Genomic DNA, 21541 nt, shown 5'->3' on the forward strand with positions numbered 1-21541 from the left:
TAAAATGACCCAAGAATCAATATAAATCCACATTCTGTGCCATCTTTCAATACAGAATACAAGGAGACTGTTTTTCACATATCAACACCAGACTGAAAACACATCAATTACATAAGATGTGTCACTAGTGCGTTCAGGTGTTTCGGGGATGGTTAAGTACTAGTGGCTTATTGTACATAGGTTGTATTCAAACTTTTGTTATTACATAAAATGCAATATCCTCACATTCTCTATCAGGAGATAACATAGCTTGTAAGAGATGAAACAATTTGACATTAACTGAATCAAAAAAGATAGTAAAGAGAGAAAAATATTTTTCTTCTGTGAATCTAGTTTACAGAAAGACTGTATGGCAGTATGACTGCATGACATCATTCACATTAAAGGATAACACTAGTGAGCTCATAATTGACCCTTGTGACACTCGTGAGAGAACTCGTTTCCAGGAAGATTTTTCATTTCCACAGACAACATGCTGCTGTCTGTTCCTCAAAAATCTTTTGAACCATTTCAAAAACAAGTTACTGCTTGCTTCATAAATAGTTTTCAAGCCACTTGGCTGCAATAACTAGAATTTTGTTAATTAGGTTTTTTGTGAGTGGTGTTTCAAAGTTGATAGTGTCAGATCGTTTGATAAAGTCTAGTAATGTCAATATTTGGACCCAATGTATGTCTTTTTGATGTTTCTGGCCATCAGTCACCTATATAAGTGCATTATTTGTTCCTAATTGTTTACAAAAAGCATACTGATATTTGTCATATAAGTTGAATATGTTTAAATATTCTGACACCTGATTGTGAACATTACATTTTAGGACTTTGGCTAAAACAAATAAAGTGCCTAATTTGCCTGGTTGTTGTGGGTTTGATTTTTCATGGATGGGTTGGATTTTTCTTTCTTTTCATTTAGTGAGCTGTATCCCACTGACAAAAGAGAACTTAAAAATGTTTTTCAAGATTTGTATTATTCTCTCTACAAAATTCTGAATAATAATTATACTGAAACAATCATTACCTATCATTTTAGAAGAGATTATCATTATTACCATTCTTGTTTTGTTTATTGTAATGTATTTTGGATACAGTGTGTCTGTGTTTGGCTCTGGAGGATGATAATAAAGGATGTTTCCATAAGAGCATGCAAAAATTTAACAAAACATGGAGGATGCTTCACTGAACATTTTGAAGTAGGGAACCTGGGGTCGGAGAAGCCAACTTAAGGAGGTGATGGGAATAAAATTACATTGCCGTGTACTTTTTTATTTACATTAGCTACAGTTAACTGCAGATACCATTACTGATACACTGAACATACCATTTGTACTGTATCTTACAAAAAGTTTAAGACATTTTCTTGTTCCATTTTTAAATGCTGGCATTAACTTTTTATGCACTGCAGTCTTTTCCTGAGAACACAAAAAATACTCAAAAAAATTAAAGTTTCACTGAATGTGAAAACATGTACCTAGGAACAATTATTTTTAAAAGCATTACAATCATGAAAATCTTGTCAATATTGTATTTAATCATCTGTCTGTGTATGACATTTTCCTCTATTCCATAGGGTGTGGGCAATGTACAACCATTAACTGAGAGTGTGGCTCACTGACATCAATAGGGGTGGCAATACACCATTGCCCTTTATCCCAACAACATAATATAATAATATTAATATCAGAGCCTTATTTTAGCAGTGAAACATCAGTGAATAATTTATTAAAAGATGTACTGAGGTTTGATCTGTTGATTGAAATCCTGAAGGATAATAACATTGCTTGGAACAGATTGGTTTTAAGTTTGATATAAATCCCTTTTAAGTTTTTTTTTAGAGAAACACAATGTATGCAAATGGTAGCTACATACAAATACATCATTAAATAACTGTTCAGTGTCTATCACCAGTGTAAATTTTGGCATTGCTTAGTGCAGATGTAGCATTATACCCAGAAGTATGTGCTAAATCACAATGTAGAAGTCCTGGTACATGGAAATAACAGTCATGGCGTACCGCTGCCAATAGCTTTACTGGCTATAGCCAAAATATCTCACCAACACCCCAGACACAAGACAAGAGGTGAAGGAGAATGAGCTCTGCCGCACATGCTTATTTAAGGATTCAATCAAATGACAACTCCTCGATTCAGTGCAAATACTTTTGTCCTGACCAGCATTCATAATTTTCATAACTGTTTCATAGAATTACATTTGCTAAGACATATGAAAATCTTTGCAGTCATTTTCCAATCCCTTAACCAAGTCATTTATATGTTATTTTATCACTTTTAAACAAATTTCAGACACACAAATCAGAAAATTTGGCACTCTAGTCAAAACACTAACATGACCTACTCTATAAATCACGACTACTATTCAACACATGTCAAAAGGTATTGGAATATTAACAAAGAAACTCATGGTGATAATATCATTTGTGTGTCTGAAGCGGAGTTCATAGTTATGTCACCATTTACCTAAATAAACTAAATTTATATTGCATGCACTATCCTCTTTCATCTGGTGTATCATGAATGTGAATTTCATGATAGGTTCAGTTGTTACAATTTACTATAAACAATAATGACAATAATGTTAATAAATCTTTAACTATTAAAGCTTCTGACATGGATTCATGCTCAATGAGCATGTCCCACTGCCGCAGTTTCAATACTGTCACAGGTTTTTCTCTAGCATGCTTGCAACAAGTTTTAATGTGTTTTCATTGAAATGATGTTAGTAACACCATTTGAAGTCAGAGGTCCCTCCATGTTATTTCATCCTGTGAATATGTCACTGGAACAAATCCCTATTTCTGCCTGGAGAACCCTGATGACTGCTGGGCCTCATGGCCTGCTAGCTGACTTCACTTCCACTCAGCTCACCTGTCACAGTCTGTCTGACAGCTGGCCATTCCACCAATTAATCACACCAGCCAACAGTTGACCTGTCAGGTCCAGTCCATCCTGTAGTTGTCAAACCAGCTGCCTGTAACACAACATACCCCAATTTCATATATCACTCACCTGCTGAGTGATATATGAAGTAGCACCTGTCAGGTCCAGTCCATCCTGTAGTTGTCAAACCAGCTGCTTGTAACATAACATACCCCAATTTCATATATCACTCACCTGCTGAGTGATATATGAAGTAGCACCACACCTCACCATTCACATAATGTCAAGTAATACCAATTTTTGCAGATATTTAATTATACCAAAATTCATTTCATAGTTTTGTGAATGATTAATCAATCAGCATGAGCATTATCACTAGCAAACACATTAACTTAATCATAATTGATGTATCTTTACCTAAACATGTTATTAATAATTTGATAATCGAGTCTTTGAATGTGCTGGCAACCAAAATTATTTTACATGAAATAAATGCCCATGTTAGTCTTGGTATGTGCAGCACTCAGTATTAGAATATGTTATCACTTTCACTTTGTTTCACACATACACATACCCATAATTGTTCCTGTACTTGCATCAGGTTGGTGGAATTGGATTCTTGTGTCCAAGGCAGTCTTTGTGCCATTGTACACTTTCAATACTCATCAGTATACTGCCAGCAGTGCTGTGCCACCTGTTGCCAGGCAAGCCATATCCTATCAGAATGTTCAAACAGGAAGTCCCAATGAGTGAGTGCTCAATATTTTTTACCCATGACTCCCCAACAATCATGCTTTGCGGAACACTTCCCTAGTTCACAATGTGTACACTGTGTTAGAGCTCGAGTGAGACCTATCAAGGTAACAATATAAATGCTTAAATATGTATTAAAACAGCCGGATATTCCCATATATTAATTAATAATCAACAAATCATTTTAAATTTTGAAAAAACTCCTTTGCATCCCACAAGTTATCCTTGATACTAAATGACAAAATAAACAATTGATTCCAGCTTTCTCATCTGCACAAATACCCATTAAACTAGACTGGCTGAACCCAAATCCATTGATTTCCACAATTCTAAATCTGAACATTACATTTACATACTGGCACAAGAGAGAACACTCAAGTAATATACTGTACATCTAATTACTCATTGCACGTCAATGCACCAGACTTACATATCCCTCATAACTCATCCTTTACCTCTGACGATGACGATCATATCGTGCTGACTTCACATTCCTTGTATGTCAACACATATACCAATAACAAATGACTTAATTTTTTTCTCTTTTACAGTACATTCATGCATATCTTTTCATGAATAGTAAAATTATTATAATCTTCATTTAAATGAAACTTCAGCCATCAATGCCACCAGTATCACCTGTGCAAATCATGCTACGTACCATATATGTACCATCCAGAAACACTTAACAATGAATCATGCTACGTACCATATATGTACCATCCAGAAACACTTAACAATGAGAAACTCATAAAATTACTTATAAATAAACAACATGGTAAATAAATATACATTTTATATACACTTGAGCACATTTGTTGTCTTAATTCACTTTTCAGTATACATCTTCAGCTCAGTTATATTTCGCAGACATAAAGGTTTCTTTGATATTGGGTGCACCAGTCTGTAGGCAATGGGATGTGGGCACTCTGTTACTTCAAATGACCCATGATACAGTTCAAATAATTTTTTGGTTTCGCCAACAGTATCACTGGATGTTTCTTTAGTTCTGACTAAGACTCTATCTCCCCATTTAAATCTGACTCCTAAATTTTTCCGTCATGTCTCTTCTTTCTTTCAGAACGCTTCTGTAGCAGATGTTGATTAACCAGTGACTCCCTCTCTTGTCTGTTTAAAAGGATAGCTGGATGAAACTCAATATTCTCTGTTATCAAATTACCAGGTTTTCTTTCCGTCTTCAGTCCATATGATGAGAAATCAGTAGCACTACTTTTAATCATGTTCATAGGATCAATTATAGTCAAATGCCCCATCCAAGTAGTGTGTGTTTTTGCTGCAGTAGGTCCTGCACAACCTAGCCAGTTCCTGCATGTACCTCTCAGCAGGATTTCATTCTGGGTGGTACACCAATATCTTTATGTGTCTAATGCCTGCCTTTCTACAAAGTTGCCCCACACTCTGGAAGTAAATTGTGCTCTGTGTTCTGATAGGATCTTTTCAAACAATTTGACGTTCACTATGTATTCCTGTTCTAGTTTGTTAACTACTTGTGGCCATTTTTAGGGGGTTCAGTTTGACATATTTACAGAATACATCTACTTTTAATAATATACATTTTTTGTCCATCATGACCTGCTGGCACAGGTCCAAAAAAAAACCTAATTCGAGTAACTCACCTGCTCTACTGGGGATGATGATCTGCATCTCTCCCTGCATATCTACTGTGCTAAACTTCACCCTTTGAAATCAGTCACAAGCTGATAACTGTTTCCCTACTCTTCTAGCCATGTTATTAAGAATGACATATTCCTGCATTATTTCTAAACACTTCTGTGCTCCATAGTGCCCATGGCTGTGATGAATAAACATTTTTGCCTAAATAGTACACCATTATAAATCTTATAATACTGTTTAATTTCTTTACATATCCTTTACACCCAAAAATAACTTAAATGAATTTCAATGTTGGATCTGCATTTTGGAGCCTGTGCATGTCTTCTCATATTGATTTCATCTCCTGCTCTACCTCTACACCTTCTATATATGTTATTGGGAACTCTTTTTTAGACTTCATTACTTCCTCACACTCTTCCTCAATGATTGGTAACTGGGGAAGGGCATCTGCCACATTGTTGTCCATCTCTTCTATATACTCAGTACAATATCTAAATTGCTGCAGATATACAGCCCATCTCATTAATCAGTTATTCAACAGATTACATTCTTGGAGGTAGCTCAAAGCTTCATGGTCAGTAAAGACAACAGCCTCCCTGCCTTCCAGATAAATAATAAGTTTCTGAACCCAAATACCACAGCCAGTAACTCCTTTTCTGATATCCCATTCATTAGTTCATCTTAGATAGCATCCAAACTTAGGAATGCTGCAGGTCTTTTCTCTAGCTTTCCCTCTGTAATTTTCTCCAGGAACAGGACTGATCCTATACCATAATCTCAACTGCCAGATGCAATGCAGAAATGCAATGACATGTCTGGATAGTATAACACTTTACTATTAGCTAAGCTGTTCTTGGTAGATTCAAATTCCTTATTGCACTCAGCAGAATATGTCCAGGTAACATTATTTTTTAACAGCCTACGTAATTTGATGAATTCATTCTGTAATCACTAATGTATTTCTGATAAACTCTAAAAAGCCCAATAAATGACTTCAGTTGTTTCCTATTTGTTGGTTCTTCCTCTCAGCAATAGTCTTCACCTTCTCAGGTAGTGTACCCTCAGAAGTTAACAGATGACCTAAGAATAACAATTCTACCTGCACAAAATCACATTTATCCAGGTTAAGAGTCACCTCTCCTTTATATACAGCTTCGAACACTTCCTCCAATATCTGGCAATTTTCCTGCCGTGAGCTGCTGGTTATCAATACGTCATCAACATACACAGTAAGTTTTCTCAACAACTCATATCCAAGAACATGATTTAATGCCCTAATGAACACAGCCACTAATCAACAGAATCCAAATGGAACCATTCTATACATATATCTTCTCTCTTCAGATAAGAAAACAGTATATTTCATACTGTCTTCAGCTAACTTCACCTGCCATAAAAGAAAAGTTAAATCTACACTACACATGAGCTGTATATTGTTAAAATTTTGCAAAAGTTCATTTATGTTTTCTAGTTGATTAGTCTCTTTTACAATTATTTTGTTCAGTCTCCTCACATCTAACACAATCCTCACAGAACCATCTTTCTTTTTGTCTATAACAATTGGGTTACTATACTCATTCCTGCCCAACTCAATAACCTCCCAATCTAGCATTTTCTATATTCTGGCCCTTACTGCTTCCTTGTCTTCCACAGCAACAGTGAAGGGTTTAACCCTAATTACATCATGTGGCATTACCTTTAAATGATATTTAAAATCAACTACTTCCCCAGGCTTAAATAAAAACACATGTTTATATTTGTTCAATAGCTTCTTGAGCTGTGAACTTTGATCCTTTGGCAAGTGTTTGATCTCTTTTGTTTGCTGTAGAGAACATGTCTCTCCACTACACTCATTTTCCCTTTTTAGGTGAGCCATCATTTTACCTCCTGTCAATTTGGTTTTAAATTTAACTCTTTTTCTGCTACCTTCATAATTAAATTCCAGAATTCTGTCTATGATAATAATACTGCAACCATACTTACTAAAGAAAATTCATGTTGAGTATAATTTCCATAGCAAGGTCAGTCACCACAAGGCAATCTGTATTGAAATACTGATCTTCAATCTTAAAATCTAATAAATAAAATCTCCACCTTTACTGGCTTGCTACAACCCCCCCCTCCCCCCCACACACAGTTGCAGTCTTTATTTTAACTCCAGTTACAGTCAACTACATCAAATCTCTGCTTCTTATCTGTTGACATAATGATTCAAATGCAGCTGATAAACTAGACACAGAATCTAATAATGTAATAGTTTCTACATTTCCTAATGTGACATTAATAACTGGTTGAACTTTCGCAATAATTACCCTCTTTAATTCAATCTCTACCAACAGACCTGCTTCAGTGTCTTCCATGCTCTCTCTATACATTACATGAACACTCTTATATGTATCCGCATATTCTATATCTGCATTTCCTTAAACAAATCCTTAATCACTTCCCTTATATCATGTTCACCCCTTAATTCTTCAGTTTTCCTTGCCACTTTAAATTTTAAATTATCCCATTCCTCAGGAATTAATGTTTTAGCATTTTACCATAAGATACCCAGTCATTAATATCATAGTCAGCTTCTTCTTTTCCAATTCAATCACTACCAATATTCTTACTCAGAACCATCTGACTACCTACCATGGAAACCAGTGTCTCAACTTTTTCCTCATAACAAAACTCAATATTTTCATTACTCCACTCAGCCTCAACTACACTCACAAATTCATCAGTACCACACACAACATTGTCAGATGCACCCACTGGTATAGTTGCAGCATTTTCATACACATCATTACAAAGGTACAGGCACAATATCAATATTGGCATTAACAGCACATGCTGCACTTTGAGCCAGCTCATGTACATTAATATATGAAAAACTTCCTCAAAACTCATCTCCATGTCCACGTACATAACCTGATTACAAATAATTTTGTTATTATTTGCTTTGCTCCTCATTTCCATATCAATGCCTGTTTCTGCTTCTGACAGAGTGACTGCCTCTCTTTCAAAATTATCTGTAATCATCATTGAAGCTAAACCCACTATATTTTCTTCATTTTCTTCTAGTTCAGCCATTTTATTTCTGGAAAACTATTCCCCAGCATAATAGCTAGAATAATCATTGTTACAGTTATTCATATTGCATGTATTATTAATATTGTTCCTCCTGTTCCAATTACTGTAGTTGTTAATCTCTTCACACATATTTTCATTGCCTATTATTGCATCCATGTTCCATATATCAATCTCTCTTCTTCGTTTCTCACTCCAATTCTTTCCCTATTGTAACCTTGTCTCGTCCTGTTCCTTGCATATCCATTAACCCCCTGTGGACCTTGAGTGGGGCTGACATTAGATTTTCAATAGTCTGCCCACTCCCTGTGCATTCTCATGTCTTGGCCCTTACCTTACTTCATCTCTCCTCTGTTCAACAATCTCCCTTCTTTCATTATAATTCCCTTTATCTCCCTGCTGTTTATTTCTCCAATTCCTATTGTGATGATTATGTCCACTCCTATCATCTCTCCCCTCATTCCTATGATTTCCATTCAAATTATTGTTGTAATTACCTCTATCATTTCTGTTACTGTCTCTCTGCTCAAAAGATTTTTGTTGGTAACACAGAGCCCTATCAGTGTTTTCTATGAAATCCAGAAACTCTTCAACAGAATCAGCAGGGCTGTGGATGATTTCCCACTGCAGTGATTCTGGAAGTCTCTTCTTTAATGTAGAGAGTTCTGTAAATACCACAGCAGCCTATTCGTATGTATTATTTTATTTAATTCTCTTGCTCAAAATTCCCTCATGCTCTCTTTACCACTCTTATACCCTGGCCCATCCAAAAATTCATTTTGTAACCTTACTTGTTTAGCTTGACCCCAGTATTCATTTAAGAACATTGTTTCAAACTTCCTGGAATCAACTAATTACTCTGCATGCTGATTACTCGATGCCTGTGCTCCTCCTTCTAATTGCCTCTTTACGAATTTAATTTTAGCCATCTCAATCATTCGAGCAACAAAATAATCTTTACATGTAGCCAAGAAATCCAATGCATGGTACTTACCATCTCCGAATATGGTTTTGTACTCAATCTTTGCCCCATGGGATGCCCCATCATTGAATTCCCTTGCCCATCTGCTATATTACTTACTGATTCCTTCAGCTCATTTATCTGTTTCTCTCTCTTTCTAACTTTCCTTTCAGCTTTTCACCTATACTTTTATAAAAATCAGCAATGCCTACATTGACTCATTTAAACTCTGTATTTGTCTGTATTTCACAATTTATGCATTTCTTTTCTTGTGCCTCAATTTGTTTCACAAGGTGATCTTCCACAATTTCCACTTTGGCTACTAATCCCTTTTCTACCTCATCAACTCTAAGATTAACTTCCTCAACCATTTTAACTGTCTTTTCAACTTTATTTGTAATCTCAGTGAATTTACTTTCTAGTGGATCGAATTTTCCACTCACTGCACTTATCTTCTCACCAATCTTTGATTCCATGTCCTCAAGTTTTGAAACTATATTCCCAACTGTTTCAGCTTTTATACTCCTAATTTTACTCTCCATTATTGAATCTATTTCGCCAACTATATCATATTTTATAGTCTCCGTTTGTAAATATATCTCTTCTAATTTATTACTCAATGTTTCAGAAAATACATTCAGATCGCTTTCTGACACTCAACCTATTTCTTCCCTGCTCCCTGGCATGTTGTTGTTACTAATATCACTCCCTGCACCCTCTGACCCACAATCACTTTGTGAATTATTAATTCCATCAGCTATGGCTGGCTATGAGAAAAATTTAAAATGCAACTTCTGACTATACTTAACTTGTGATCCTTGCCATCATATGCACCCTCTGCTGCTCTACATGTTGTCCAGTGCTGATGCAATTCCTCTTGCCGCTTGCCTCATGTGACACTGTGAAGCCACTGCTTCTGCTGCTTTGGACTCGTGTAATGCCGAATGCATGTGATGCTGTCTCCGCTGCTCAGTGACTTTGCTCACGTGTACTGCTATACTGACGATGTACCATATAGCAGTCATCTGCCTTTGCCGTTACTAGCATGTGCTACTATGCTTATCATCTGCACTAAGTGCATTATTACTGCTGCTGCTTTTACCACTGGTGCACTATACAGAAACCCGTGAGCCTCACTCTTAACTGCTCAGTAGTATAGCTTGGATACTGGGACAACCAGTCTAGAAATAACAGTAGAATTAAAATGCAGTCAAATCCCAGATGAACCAACCCATTTACAGCATATTCTCATGTTCCCCAGGGTGTGGGCAATATATGACCATTAACTGTGACTATGGCTTCCTAATATCAATTGTGGGTGGCTTTAAACTGTCACTCTTTAGCCCAACAACACAACATAATAATGTCAATACCAAAGCCTTATTTTAGCAGTGACACATCAGTGAATGAGTACTAAAAGATTCGCTGAGGTTTGATAATTTTAAACAAATCTCAGACATATAAATCACCACATTTGGCACTCTAGTCAAAACACTAATGTGGCCTACTTTATAAATCATAACTACAGTTCAATACAGATTGAAAGTTATTGCAATATTAATGAAAGAAACTCATGCTGATAAAATCATGTGTGCCTCTGTGGACAAGTTCATAGTTATGGCACCATTTACATAAATAAACTAAATTGTTTACAACAGTTTTATAGTTGTTTGACTAGAAGAATAATCTTTTTATTACATTGCAAGCATTATCCTTTTTCATCTGGTGTATCACAAGTGTGACTTTCAGGATGGATTCAGTTGTTGAAATTTGCTACAAACAATGATGGTAATAATATTAATAACTTTTTAACTATTGAAGCTTCTGACATGGATTTATGTTTGATGGGCTCAGCCCACTGCTGCAGTTCCAAGACTGTCATTGGTTTTTCTCTAGCACCCTTGTAACAAGTTTTAATGTGTTGTCATTAAAATCATATTAGTGACAACATTTAAAATCACAGATCCCTCCAATTTAGCCATCCCATGATCATGTGACCAGAACACACCCCTCTTTCTGCCAGGAAAACCCTGACGACTACTCGGCATCATGGCCTGCTAGCTGCCTTTATTTTCACTCAGCTCACATGTCACAGTCCATCTGACAGCTGGCCACCCGAGCACACATTCATAGCAGCCCACAGCTGTCCTGTCAAGTCCTGTCCCAATCCATCCTGCAGCAGTCAAACCAGCTGCTTTTAATGTCACATGTTACGTTATTATTCTTCAGCACACTAGTAATAAGTAAGTGAAATCAAACTGAACAGAAGTGTTATCAAAACCCAGTTATAAGTTTTGAAATAGAAGCCATTGGGAACTAAAACCAATTTCCATTTTCACGTCAGTTAAAATTGAAGACAGTTAAAGTTATTAAGGCATTAAAGAATATCAGTTCATTTGAATGTATCACCTGTTCCATGGTAGAAGAGCTCCTTCTATTTCAAGGTACAGGATGGTGTGCAACCAATGAAGTATGGCTTAATTGTTCACATGTTACATAAATGTTTCTGAAAATATAAAACATTTTACTCACCAGAAGAATTAACAATTTATTCCAAATTGCTTTGACGTATTATACAGCACTTAAATGTGTAGAACATGAAATATTTATAAATTCTGCATGAAACACCTCATGTCTTACAACAGCACAATCTGTAGAAAATGGCAAAAGCTGTGTATGGCAGTCTTTGGTGTGTGTTCCTTCATGTGATTCTAAAATCAGTCCCTAGACTGAAATACTAACCAAGAAACATCACATGTTGCTAGGTACATTATCCTCTAGGTACAATGTTCTCCCCTACTAGGAAATCAAAAAGGAACAGGTAGAATTCCATCTGTAAAAAGTCCTGATATATAGGTATCCTAATAATATACATATGTAGAAGAGCAAAATTACAGCACTTCATTGCATAATACACTGAGCACGTGTGCAGAGAACATTTACATTGGAAGGATACAAAGAGCCAACTAAATCTAACTTACACTGCAAGGACAAAACACTGCACAGAGAAACACATCACTCTCAGGCAGAGGCACACAATCAACACTGTTTGGGTGCAAAATCCACACAGAGCCTCCCCCTAAGGTGAAGCACAAAGAGGCTACATTCATGATAGTAATGTCACCCTTTGATCTGTTGTTACAGGGTATGACCAACCAAAATTTAACAGTCTGCCGACCAAAGTATGGCTAGACCATTTCTACACTGTCCTGTTGTCATGGTACTTCAATCTCATAGGTAATGTGGGGCCTTCCGCATGTGATGGGTGTGCAGGGAAACTCTGTGTCTTCCTGTAGTTTCAGTGGCAGTGGGATGCTGACAGTCTTTGTGGGTGGAGATTGGTGTCAAAAATTAGTGGTGTCCCACATCCAAAGGTTGATTCCCTGGTGGAGTGATGTGCCATTATCATCTTCTAGGTTCCATAACCCAGGTTGATTTCACATGCTGTGCAGATACTGTGCAAGTTTTCACACTGAGTAGTGTTTTGAACATCTGTTCTCTGTGCTTAAGGATTCTGTGTGGGTCAGTGTAAAGAGATTGCAGAGCTGCACAGATTGTGTTGTTTCTAAGGATCACATGTTCACTATCTGCCAATGTCTTATATGTGTATGACATGCTTTGCTCACCTTGAGGTTTTGAAGGTGGTATGTATACACAGACATGTGTTGTTTGGTCTGCCTGACCAAATCTGATAGCTCTTTGTTGTCAGGCAGAGGAACAGAGGCCCTGAATTCCACCAGCCATGTGAGACTTTCATCATATAAAATTTATGTCAAAGATGTTATTAAGTCTTCCTTGTAGGCCAATTGAACACCTAGAAGCATACAAGACAGTGCTTCTGTCTGCTGATCATTGTGTCACATGAGTGCTGCTTTAGTGGTGGTAGGGCCATTGCTCTGAGGTTTGTAAGCCTTTGTACTAAAGTGTTAGACACTGCACAGTTTGCATAGTTCAGAAAACAGTTGCATTTTCAATTGGCACCCTTGGCCTGTGGTAGTGGATACAGGATAATGAAACAACACAATCCACACTTGTAGAAAAGCCTTAGCTACCATGGGGTTGAGATATCCATGTTGCAAATGTTCTTTTACTACTGTATATCTTCCATGTTTGTGGAATGCATGACATCTGACCTTGCTGTGCTGACAGTTGATATACATTTGAGTCCATGTTCTGCAGTCTGCTTTCACATTAGGCCAGACAAAACTTTCTATGAGTAACTTGATGGTTGATCAGACTCCAGTGTTCAACATATTATCCAAACTTTCAAAAATTACTTCATGTAAGTTTTACAGAAAACCTGGGATTAACCTGTGTTGGGAGGTATGGCATCATATCTTCTTACCTGTACCAGGGATTGATGCCCATTCCAGTGTCAGTCTAGTGGTGTTCTTATTCAAAAGTAATTTGTGGATCTTGCAGCTGTGCTTCAGTCAGTTTGTCACAGCATATGCTGACAGTCATTGCATTGATGTGGGAGATGAAATCTCTGGAAGAATCACTGAAGTTGTTCATCAGACACTGGAAATTTTTCACATTCTTTAAAATTGCCAGGATATAGGGAGTTGGAACTGGTGATTGTTCTTCACAACATGCTATGTCTTCCTTCAACTGAACAAGATGCTTGTTACTATATTCCAACTCTCTTCCCTTGTTGGTCAATGTTGATTGTGCAAATGGTTGTGCCATATCGTTTGATGGATGTGCCATTTGTAGCTTGCAGTTGCAGGAGAGACTCCAAAACTTCTGAATGAAATGTTGTTTTCTGAATAGTACTCACCTTCAAGCCTGCATTGGTAAGGAAATAGCAGTTCATCTTCTTGTCTATGACATATAACCTACAACCATCTTGAGAAGTTTGAACTAAACTTTTTAGGCTCATTCATTTGTAATGCAGGCACTCTTGAAATGCTCTGTGACCTGTAGCACCTGCTGGAGGTTGCACATGAAGTTTGGGTGATAGAAAGGTGCTGAAAATTTGGTATTGTGACTCCTGAAACATGTGTGGATCCAACATAAATGTGACCGTTCTTGGTTGTCTTCACTGGCTGTGAGTTTACCTCCTGTGAACAGCTGTTGAATGGGGTTCCCCTTAGCTATAACATGTGTTGTTTACACAGGCTGTTACTATCTTGACCCTCAGTACATGCCTGGCACTCTTTGGCAACTTGTTGCCACATGAGAGAGTTTAAGGGGTGCTGCTGGCATAAGCTGTTGGAACTTCTGTCCTACTAATGCTGCTGTTATGGGAGTACACGAATTCTATTAGCCATATGCAATCTGCCTTATCATCTATCACATCAATGAGAAATTATTGAAGCCTGTATATGTGGAGGCACTTAACTTAAGCATATAGTCAAAATCATGCCATCCAGCATGAGTTGCTGGATCTAATAATTCATGTAAATGCCTCTAAAATTAGGAAGATGTTCTTCCATCCAGTTTCTCTGTGTAAACCCCTGACTGCATATGGTGTTTAGGTATTTTGGATAAATACTGGAGTAAAATAGCCTTTGCTGAGTAAAATTTGTCAGTGGCAGGAATTAAGTGAATCACATCACTAATGAGGTATGTAGAGTAACCAACATTGCTTATAAAAGCAGAAAATTCTGAAGCATCGTCTATGGTGATGTGGCTAGCCAGTATATTCTCCATAATAGCAAATCACATATGTGGATTTTCCAGTTGAAATGGAGGCAGTTTAGGTTGAGACTGCTGCTTGACAGAAAATTTATGGAAAATATGCCCATGTGGTAATGCTGCTTGACAGAAACTTCATAGATAATGGCCCATGTGGTACTAAGTCTTGTGATCTGAGGACTTCGGCATGCAAAATCCTATCAACCATCTGTGACACAGAAGAAAAACCCAGAAACCTTTTGTGTAACCCAATTGGCTGGGCTCAGCTGGTGGGAGAAACAGGTTTGACTGCATTTCTTCCAGCAGACAAGCATAAAGGAATTGATGTGGGATGTTGTCATGATGGTGTGAAATTGTAGGGAAGCCAGGATCATCCTGATGAACACTGTAACAGAACACTCTCCTGTAACCAAATGACTTGATCAGTATTTTTTATAAAGTCAAAGGAGGAAAAATTTGTGCCACTAAATGTCAATACAGTTACTCCGCATGGTAGTTATCATATGCAGGAGGTGAAAGATATCCACTTTCTTATTTCACTGTGTACATTGTCTATGTATAGGATATTTGTATTTTGTTAACAGTAACAGAGCTGTCTTGTACAGTTACCGAAATGTTACACAGTGGTCTGCAGACTGTTCTAGGATTCTGCATCATTGTCATCCTCATTTTGTGATTTGGCTTCTACTAGTAGATCACATTTAACATGAACAACATAGCAGTATAAAATGAGTGCATCTATCTGTACTTTTCTTAAATATACACTCACACAGTTGAAAGATAGAGAGAGCTATTGTGTGGTTGGTAGAGTGTTCCTATCACCATGAAGAATGGAATAGTTTGATATGTCATGTGATTTGTTAATAGTTAGATGTGTTCATCATTTTCAGGACTCTTGAGCATGATATATGCAATATGTGCAATATTGTTACATTTGATTGTGGTCAGACTGTACATGCCTTGTGGATGAGACATTCAATTTACAAGATCATGTAGGTAATGGGGTTTGTATGTGCCACTGTGTCAATGATACACTGTGGGTCCCTCAATTCAGTAAAAGCTTGTGTTGTTACAGTCAGATACCATGGAGAACAATGTGTTATTGACAGAGCACACTGTCAGCTGTCACATATTGTAACAGCAGATAGATGAGGTCCAATGCTGCAAATTTGTCACCTGTTCAGTGCAACAACACCAGTATGCAACTATTCTATCTGGAGTGAACTCCTCATACAGGTATACAGAACCCACTGCCATACACATGTACTTCTGTCTATTACATATCAAAGGCACAGATATTATCATAGATCTAAGTACACTACAATTGGATGTTCCAAGCATGAGTAATGGTCATCTGGTGTTGAAATTTGTAATACAAATAAAAACTACATAAGGTGATCAACCTGTTTTCCCATGCACTGCCATTCAGACATATGATGGAGAGAGATTCTTGTGTTAAGGATGCTCACATGGAATAAAATATGGTCCTTGATAATCTGCCATTATCTCCTAATTGCAATGAGTATAAAAAGATTTGTCCCATTGTGTGACTCTCTTTGCTGGCCTACAAAATCCCACGTGTCCTGTACCTTCAGCATGGGAATGCACTGCCCTATAGCTCCAAAATTAGTAGAGCTGTTCAAAGAACATTGCATGAACATAAGGTTGTTTCTGTATCTCTCTTAATCATCTGACCATGGTCACATTGCATACATCTTAAATACTAATGAGTGAGATGAACATACTTCAGATCCAGCTCTGATCAGGTCCATTAACAGAACATACAAATAGGCATACAAAATTACTTTTCATCAGAGTGCCTTAAGTATAAATAAACAGTATAATGTTTTGTGTCTGTGGCAGAGCTACAAAACTGTATTTTTAAATTTTATGTAGTTGCCAGTAAGAAACACCCTATCATTAACTAACAGCAAAATTTCAAGGTGACAGCATAAACTTCAGCAGATGAAAACAGTTCAGGCCAAGGACAACCCTGCCATTAGAGTTTCTGCATAACAAATGGCTTAATGGGTTTCAAAATATGCATATCAACAGTTGATACACATTGAAAATTTGTGGATGCAAAACAGGTACTTGGGACTGTGGTGTACGTGTGAGTAACATTTCACTTGTCCATGGAGACTTCACTCACGGAACACATATTACATATATAATTCCTTTTTGTTTACAGTATGTAAGAGTAAATCAAGTTTAAAGTATGTAATACTTATAAGTGACTCTTTCACATTTAATATTTTGTTTGAACTATTACAGTAGAAGAGACTTTCTTAATTGAAATTATTGGGACAATGAAATTGGACTGTTCCTGTAAAAAAACTACAAACCTTACACATACAAGAGACACAATATAATTTTCTAATAAATTAAGCAGTGCAATATTTTGTTTGTTTGAATCTTCTCAATACAAATACAAATTTCAGCATGTTTTCATCAGACTTTCTTAACTATATTCTCACTGTAGAACACATTTAACAAATCTTATGTGGCATGCATAATAATTAAAATGACTGTATATAAGACTTAAGACTGAAATTGTTGCACAATTACTTCTATTCTTACAATATATTATGTTCTTATTTTATGATAGCGTCTAGTGCAACTTTTAATGGAGCTGAGCTTTTAAATATTGTAGGAAAGACATTTTTGGAGGTGAACCAAAGCTGCTATTTACTTTATTCACTAACTAGTTTTTTCATGAAATCTTCTTGGGTTATTAGTCAAGTCATGGCATCATGTTGTTGCATCAATTTGTCTGAAGATGATGAGTAGGAAACTTGCTGAAACATTTTGACAATATGATGCCATGGTGTGGCTAACAATACAAGATTTCAGCAAGGAAATTCACTTAGAAAGCCTGTATTCCCATATGACCAGTTTTAGTCATGACTAATTTTTATAAGCCATGTAATTTGTGTTTGTTAGTATACTGGTACATAATTTATGTGAAAAAATTGTACTCCTGTCATCACACTTCCTACTGAGATCCAGACTTATTTATCCAGCACAGTATTACTTGATCCACTTGACATGTGTATGGCACATTATAATGGTTATATCCTGGTAGGATATTATTGTGTTCTACAATAGCTTATTTTATGCAGGATAATGTTGTTTGACTGCAAGTTATGACATTTCCTGACACAAAATTAAACTGTATGACAGATATTAATGTTAAACTAGAACATATCAACCACAATGTAGCATTTAAACATTTCAAGTGGCTCAAGCAATATGCTTCTCTATATTTCCGAACGTACCTCCAATTGAAATGAAATGGAAAGACTGAATAGTCCATGCAAATTATGTGTGTATTCAAACACAGATGACTTGGGTTGTCAAAATGGGTTATGCTTAAAAACAGTCAGTTAATAAAAGAAATAGCTCCTTCACATCAAATATGATAATGGCTTTGTTACAAAAGTTATTTTCTACTTGGAAAACATTTTCTAATACACTAACATTTATTCTTTTACAGAGGTGCTGCAACTGACTCACTTGTTGTGGTATTCTCTTCACAAGATAAGAAAGCAGACTGGGAGGAGGTTTTTAATGATGCTAAGCAGAAACTTGGTAAGTACATGTGAGTAATCTAAGAATTAGTTGTTTGTCTTGTTAATTTTTATGCACTCTAAGACAAAGGTACTTTGCGAATGGGACAGAAATTGTTAGGTGTGATGTGCATGTACAGACAAACAAATGATCACAATTTCAGATGAAGTGGGTGATTTATTCAAGAGGAAGAGCATTACAAATTGAGCAAGGTAATAACACATTGGTCAACTTTTGGGCCTTACACAACCAGTTACTCAGCTTAGCACTGATTAATGAATTTGCTGGATGTCCTCTTGAGGGATATTTTTGAAAGTTTCCACTGGTCATTGTAGCCCAATTCAAAGCGGTATTCATCACTGAAGACAGTTCTACTCCCGTCAATGAAATTCCAGGCACAAACGAACAATGAAGACGTGTCTGGAGATGCACCAGATGGTAGTGGGATACCATCCTGACTGTCACACATCATATGATCCCTACAACCAGGAGTGATGGTCTGGGGTGCCATTTCATTTTGTACCAAGTGAGGTGGCGCAGTGGTTAGCACACTGGACTCGCATTTGGGAGGACGACGGTTCAATCCCATCTCCAGCCATCCTGATTTAGGTTTTCCGTGATTTCCCTAAATCATTTCAGGCAAATGCCTGGATGGTTCCTTTGAAAGGGCACGGCCGATTTCCTTCCCAATCCTTCCCTAACCCAAGCTTGCGCTCCGTCTCTAATGACCTCATTGTCGACGGGATGTTAAACACTAACCACCACCACCACCACCATTTAATTTGTAGCAGGACCCCTTTGGTTTTCATCTGCAGCACTCTTGCAGCACAGCAGTAAATTAATGATACTCCATGTCCTGTTTTGTTGCCATTCATGGCAAGCAATCATGAGCTTATATTTCAGCAAGATAATGTGGCTGCTGTTTGTTTTCGTGAACCATACTTTGGTCAGTAAGGTCACCAGATCTCTCCCCAATTAAAAAAATTTGTAGTATTATGGGCAGGGCTTCTAACTATCATGGTATCTTAATGATCTAATGTGCCATTTCCAGAGAATTTGCACACTATCCCTCAGGAGGACATCCAACAGCTCTGCCAGTCAGTGCTGAGCTGAGTAGCTGCTTGAGTAAGGGTCAGACTTGGACCAAGGCATTATTAACTTGCTCAGTTTGTGAAGATCTTTCTCTCAAACAAATCGACCATTTGTTTGTCTCTACATGCACATCACATATTCTAATTGCCATCCCATTCAGATAATTCCCTTCTGGTGCATAATTTTTTTGTCTTGGAGTGTATTTTTTGCTGCTGCAATAAATATTGGAACAGGGAGTCATTTCCTTTCAATTATAAGGATCTGCATTCATTCATTGGCCTCGTTTTAGAGAATCATTCAGTTGTGCGTTTTGTTATCACAAGTGAGAAAATTATTCTTTCACTTGATGAGTTACATCATCAAAAATAACATTATGATATCTTTGTATACATATTTACCTTATAGTTTAACCAGGAAATAATTTAATCAGTTGAAAGGGTTGACTCTACAGTAATGAGTTATTTACAACCTCTTTATTGCTATTTTTCTTATACAGATCACTAGTGATACTCCTTGTAAATTATTAATTCATATAGGAACACAAGTTATTGTCTTCCATTAATGGATAACTCAAGACAAAATATAAACTGTTAACAATATGAAGAAAATGTAGATTACTACTTACCATAAAGATGACATGTTGAGCTGCAGACAGCCACAGCAAGAAGAAACTTACACATTTCCTTCTGCACAAAACCTTCATCAGAAAAAGAAACAGAAACACACATTCATTCACACAAGCCAGGACACCTCATGTGTGCACATGACCACCATCTCCAGTGGTTCAGACCAGAATGCAGCTTCATGCAGAATGGAAGCAACAGTCTGGAGGTGCAGCAAAGGGGAAGGCATAGCAGGGTACAGGGAGGGGGAGGGGGGGGGGGGAGAAGAGTGTTGTCTGGTAGAGTGTGCAGGGACTAGACTGTCAACAGGTGTGATGTCAGGAGGCTGTTGGGGAGGGAGGAGGGGAGGGGGAGAGGGGGAAAATGGGAAGCAAAATAGGAGAGGCGCAGGGAAGAGGACAGGTTGGTCAAGGGCACTGCACAAAGAAGGTGGGAGATGAGAAAAGGAAGGAGGTGGCAGGACAGAAGGTGTGGAAATCATTGGGTGGTAGGTGTTGGAGCAGTGGATTATCCTAGGTTGAGGCTGTGATAATTTTTGGAGTGCAGAATGTGTTGCAAGGATACTTCCTATCTGCACATTTCAGAACAGCTGATAGTGGAGGAGAGAATCTATATGGCTCTGATGGTGAAGCAACCACTGAAATCAAGCATGTTATGTTCAGCTACAGGTTGTGCTGTTGTGCCACATCATGCTTTACTTTGCTCTTGGCCACAGTATGGTGGTGGCTGTTCACCCTGATGGACAGCTGATTGGTAGTCATACCAATATAAAAAGCTGCGCAATAATTGCAGCAGAGCTGGTATTTGATATGGCTGCTTTTATAGGTTGCCTGGCTTCTGAGGGGGTAGGGTAAGACTGTGACAGGACTGGAATATTAACTGGTGGGTGGGTGGATTTGGTAGTTCTTGCATCTGGGTCTTCCACTGGGGTACGATCCCTGTGGCAAAGGTTTGGTATCGGGAGTGGCATAGGGATGGACTGGGTGTTGTGGAGGTTGGGTGAGTGATGGAACACCACTTTGGGTGGGGTGGGAAGGATCTATGGTAGGATGTCCCTCATTTCATGGCATGGTAGTAGGTAATCAAAGCTCCGATGAAGGATGTGGTACAGTTGTTCCAGCCTGGGGTTGTTTTGGGAGACAAAGGGGGCTCTCCTTTGTAGTTGGTTCTTGGGGATGGTGAGAGGACTGGGGGTGTGAGGGGAAATGGTATGGGAGATCTGTTTACAGATTAGATCTTATAGCACCTCTCTGTGAAGGTCTTGGTGATGCCTTCAGCATACTGGGCAAGGGAGTTATTGA

General features: G+C 37.6%; 1 protein-coding gene across 1 annotated transcript in view; it reads left to right on the forward strand.

Moving 5' to 3' along the window:
• The window catches only part of LOC126248595 (rho guanine nucleotide exchange factor 17), a 650439-nt gene that overhangs the window by 502707 nt on the left and 126191 nt on the right, over positions 1-21541 (forward strand). The window contains exon 10 of the mRNA XM_049949719.1: positions 18452-18546. Coding sequence (XP_049805676.1) covers positions 18452-18546 — 95 coding nt within the window. The remainder of the gene's footprint in view (positions 1-18451; positions 18547-21541) is intronic.

This window comes from Schistocerca nitens, chromosome 3 (genome assembly GCF_023898315.1).
Source record: "Schistocerca nitens isolate TAMUIC-IGC-003100 chromosome 3, iqSchNite1.1, whole genome shotgun sequence".
NCBI lineage: Eukaryota > Metazoa > Arthropoda > Insecta > Orthoptera > Acrididae > Schistocerca > Schistocerca nitens.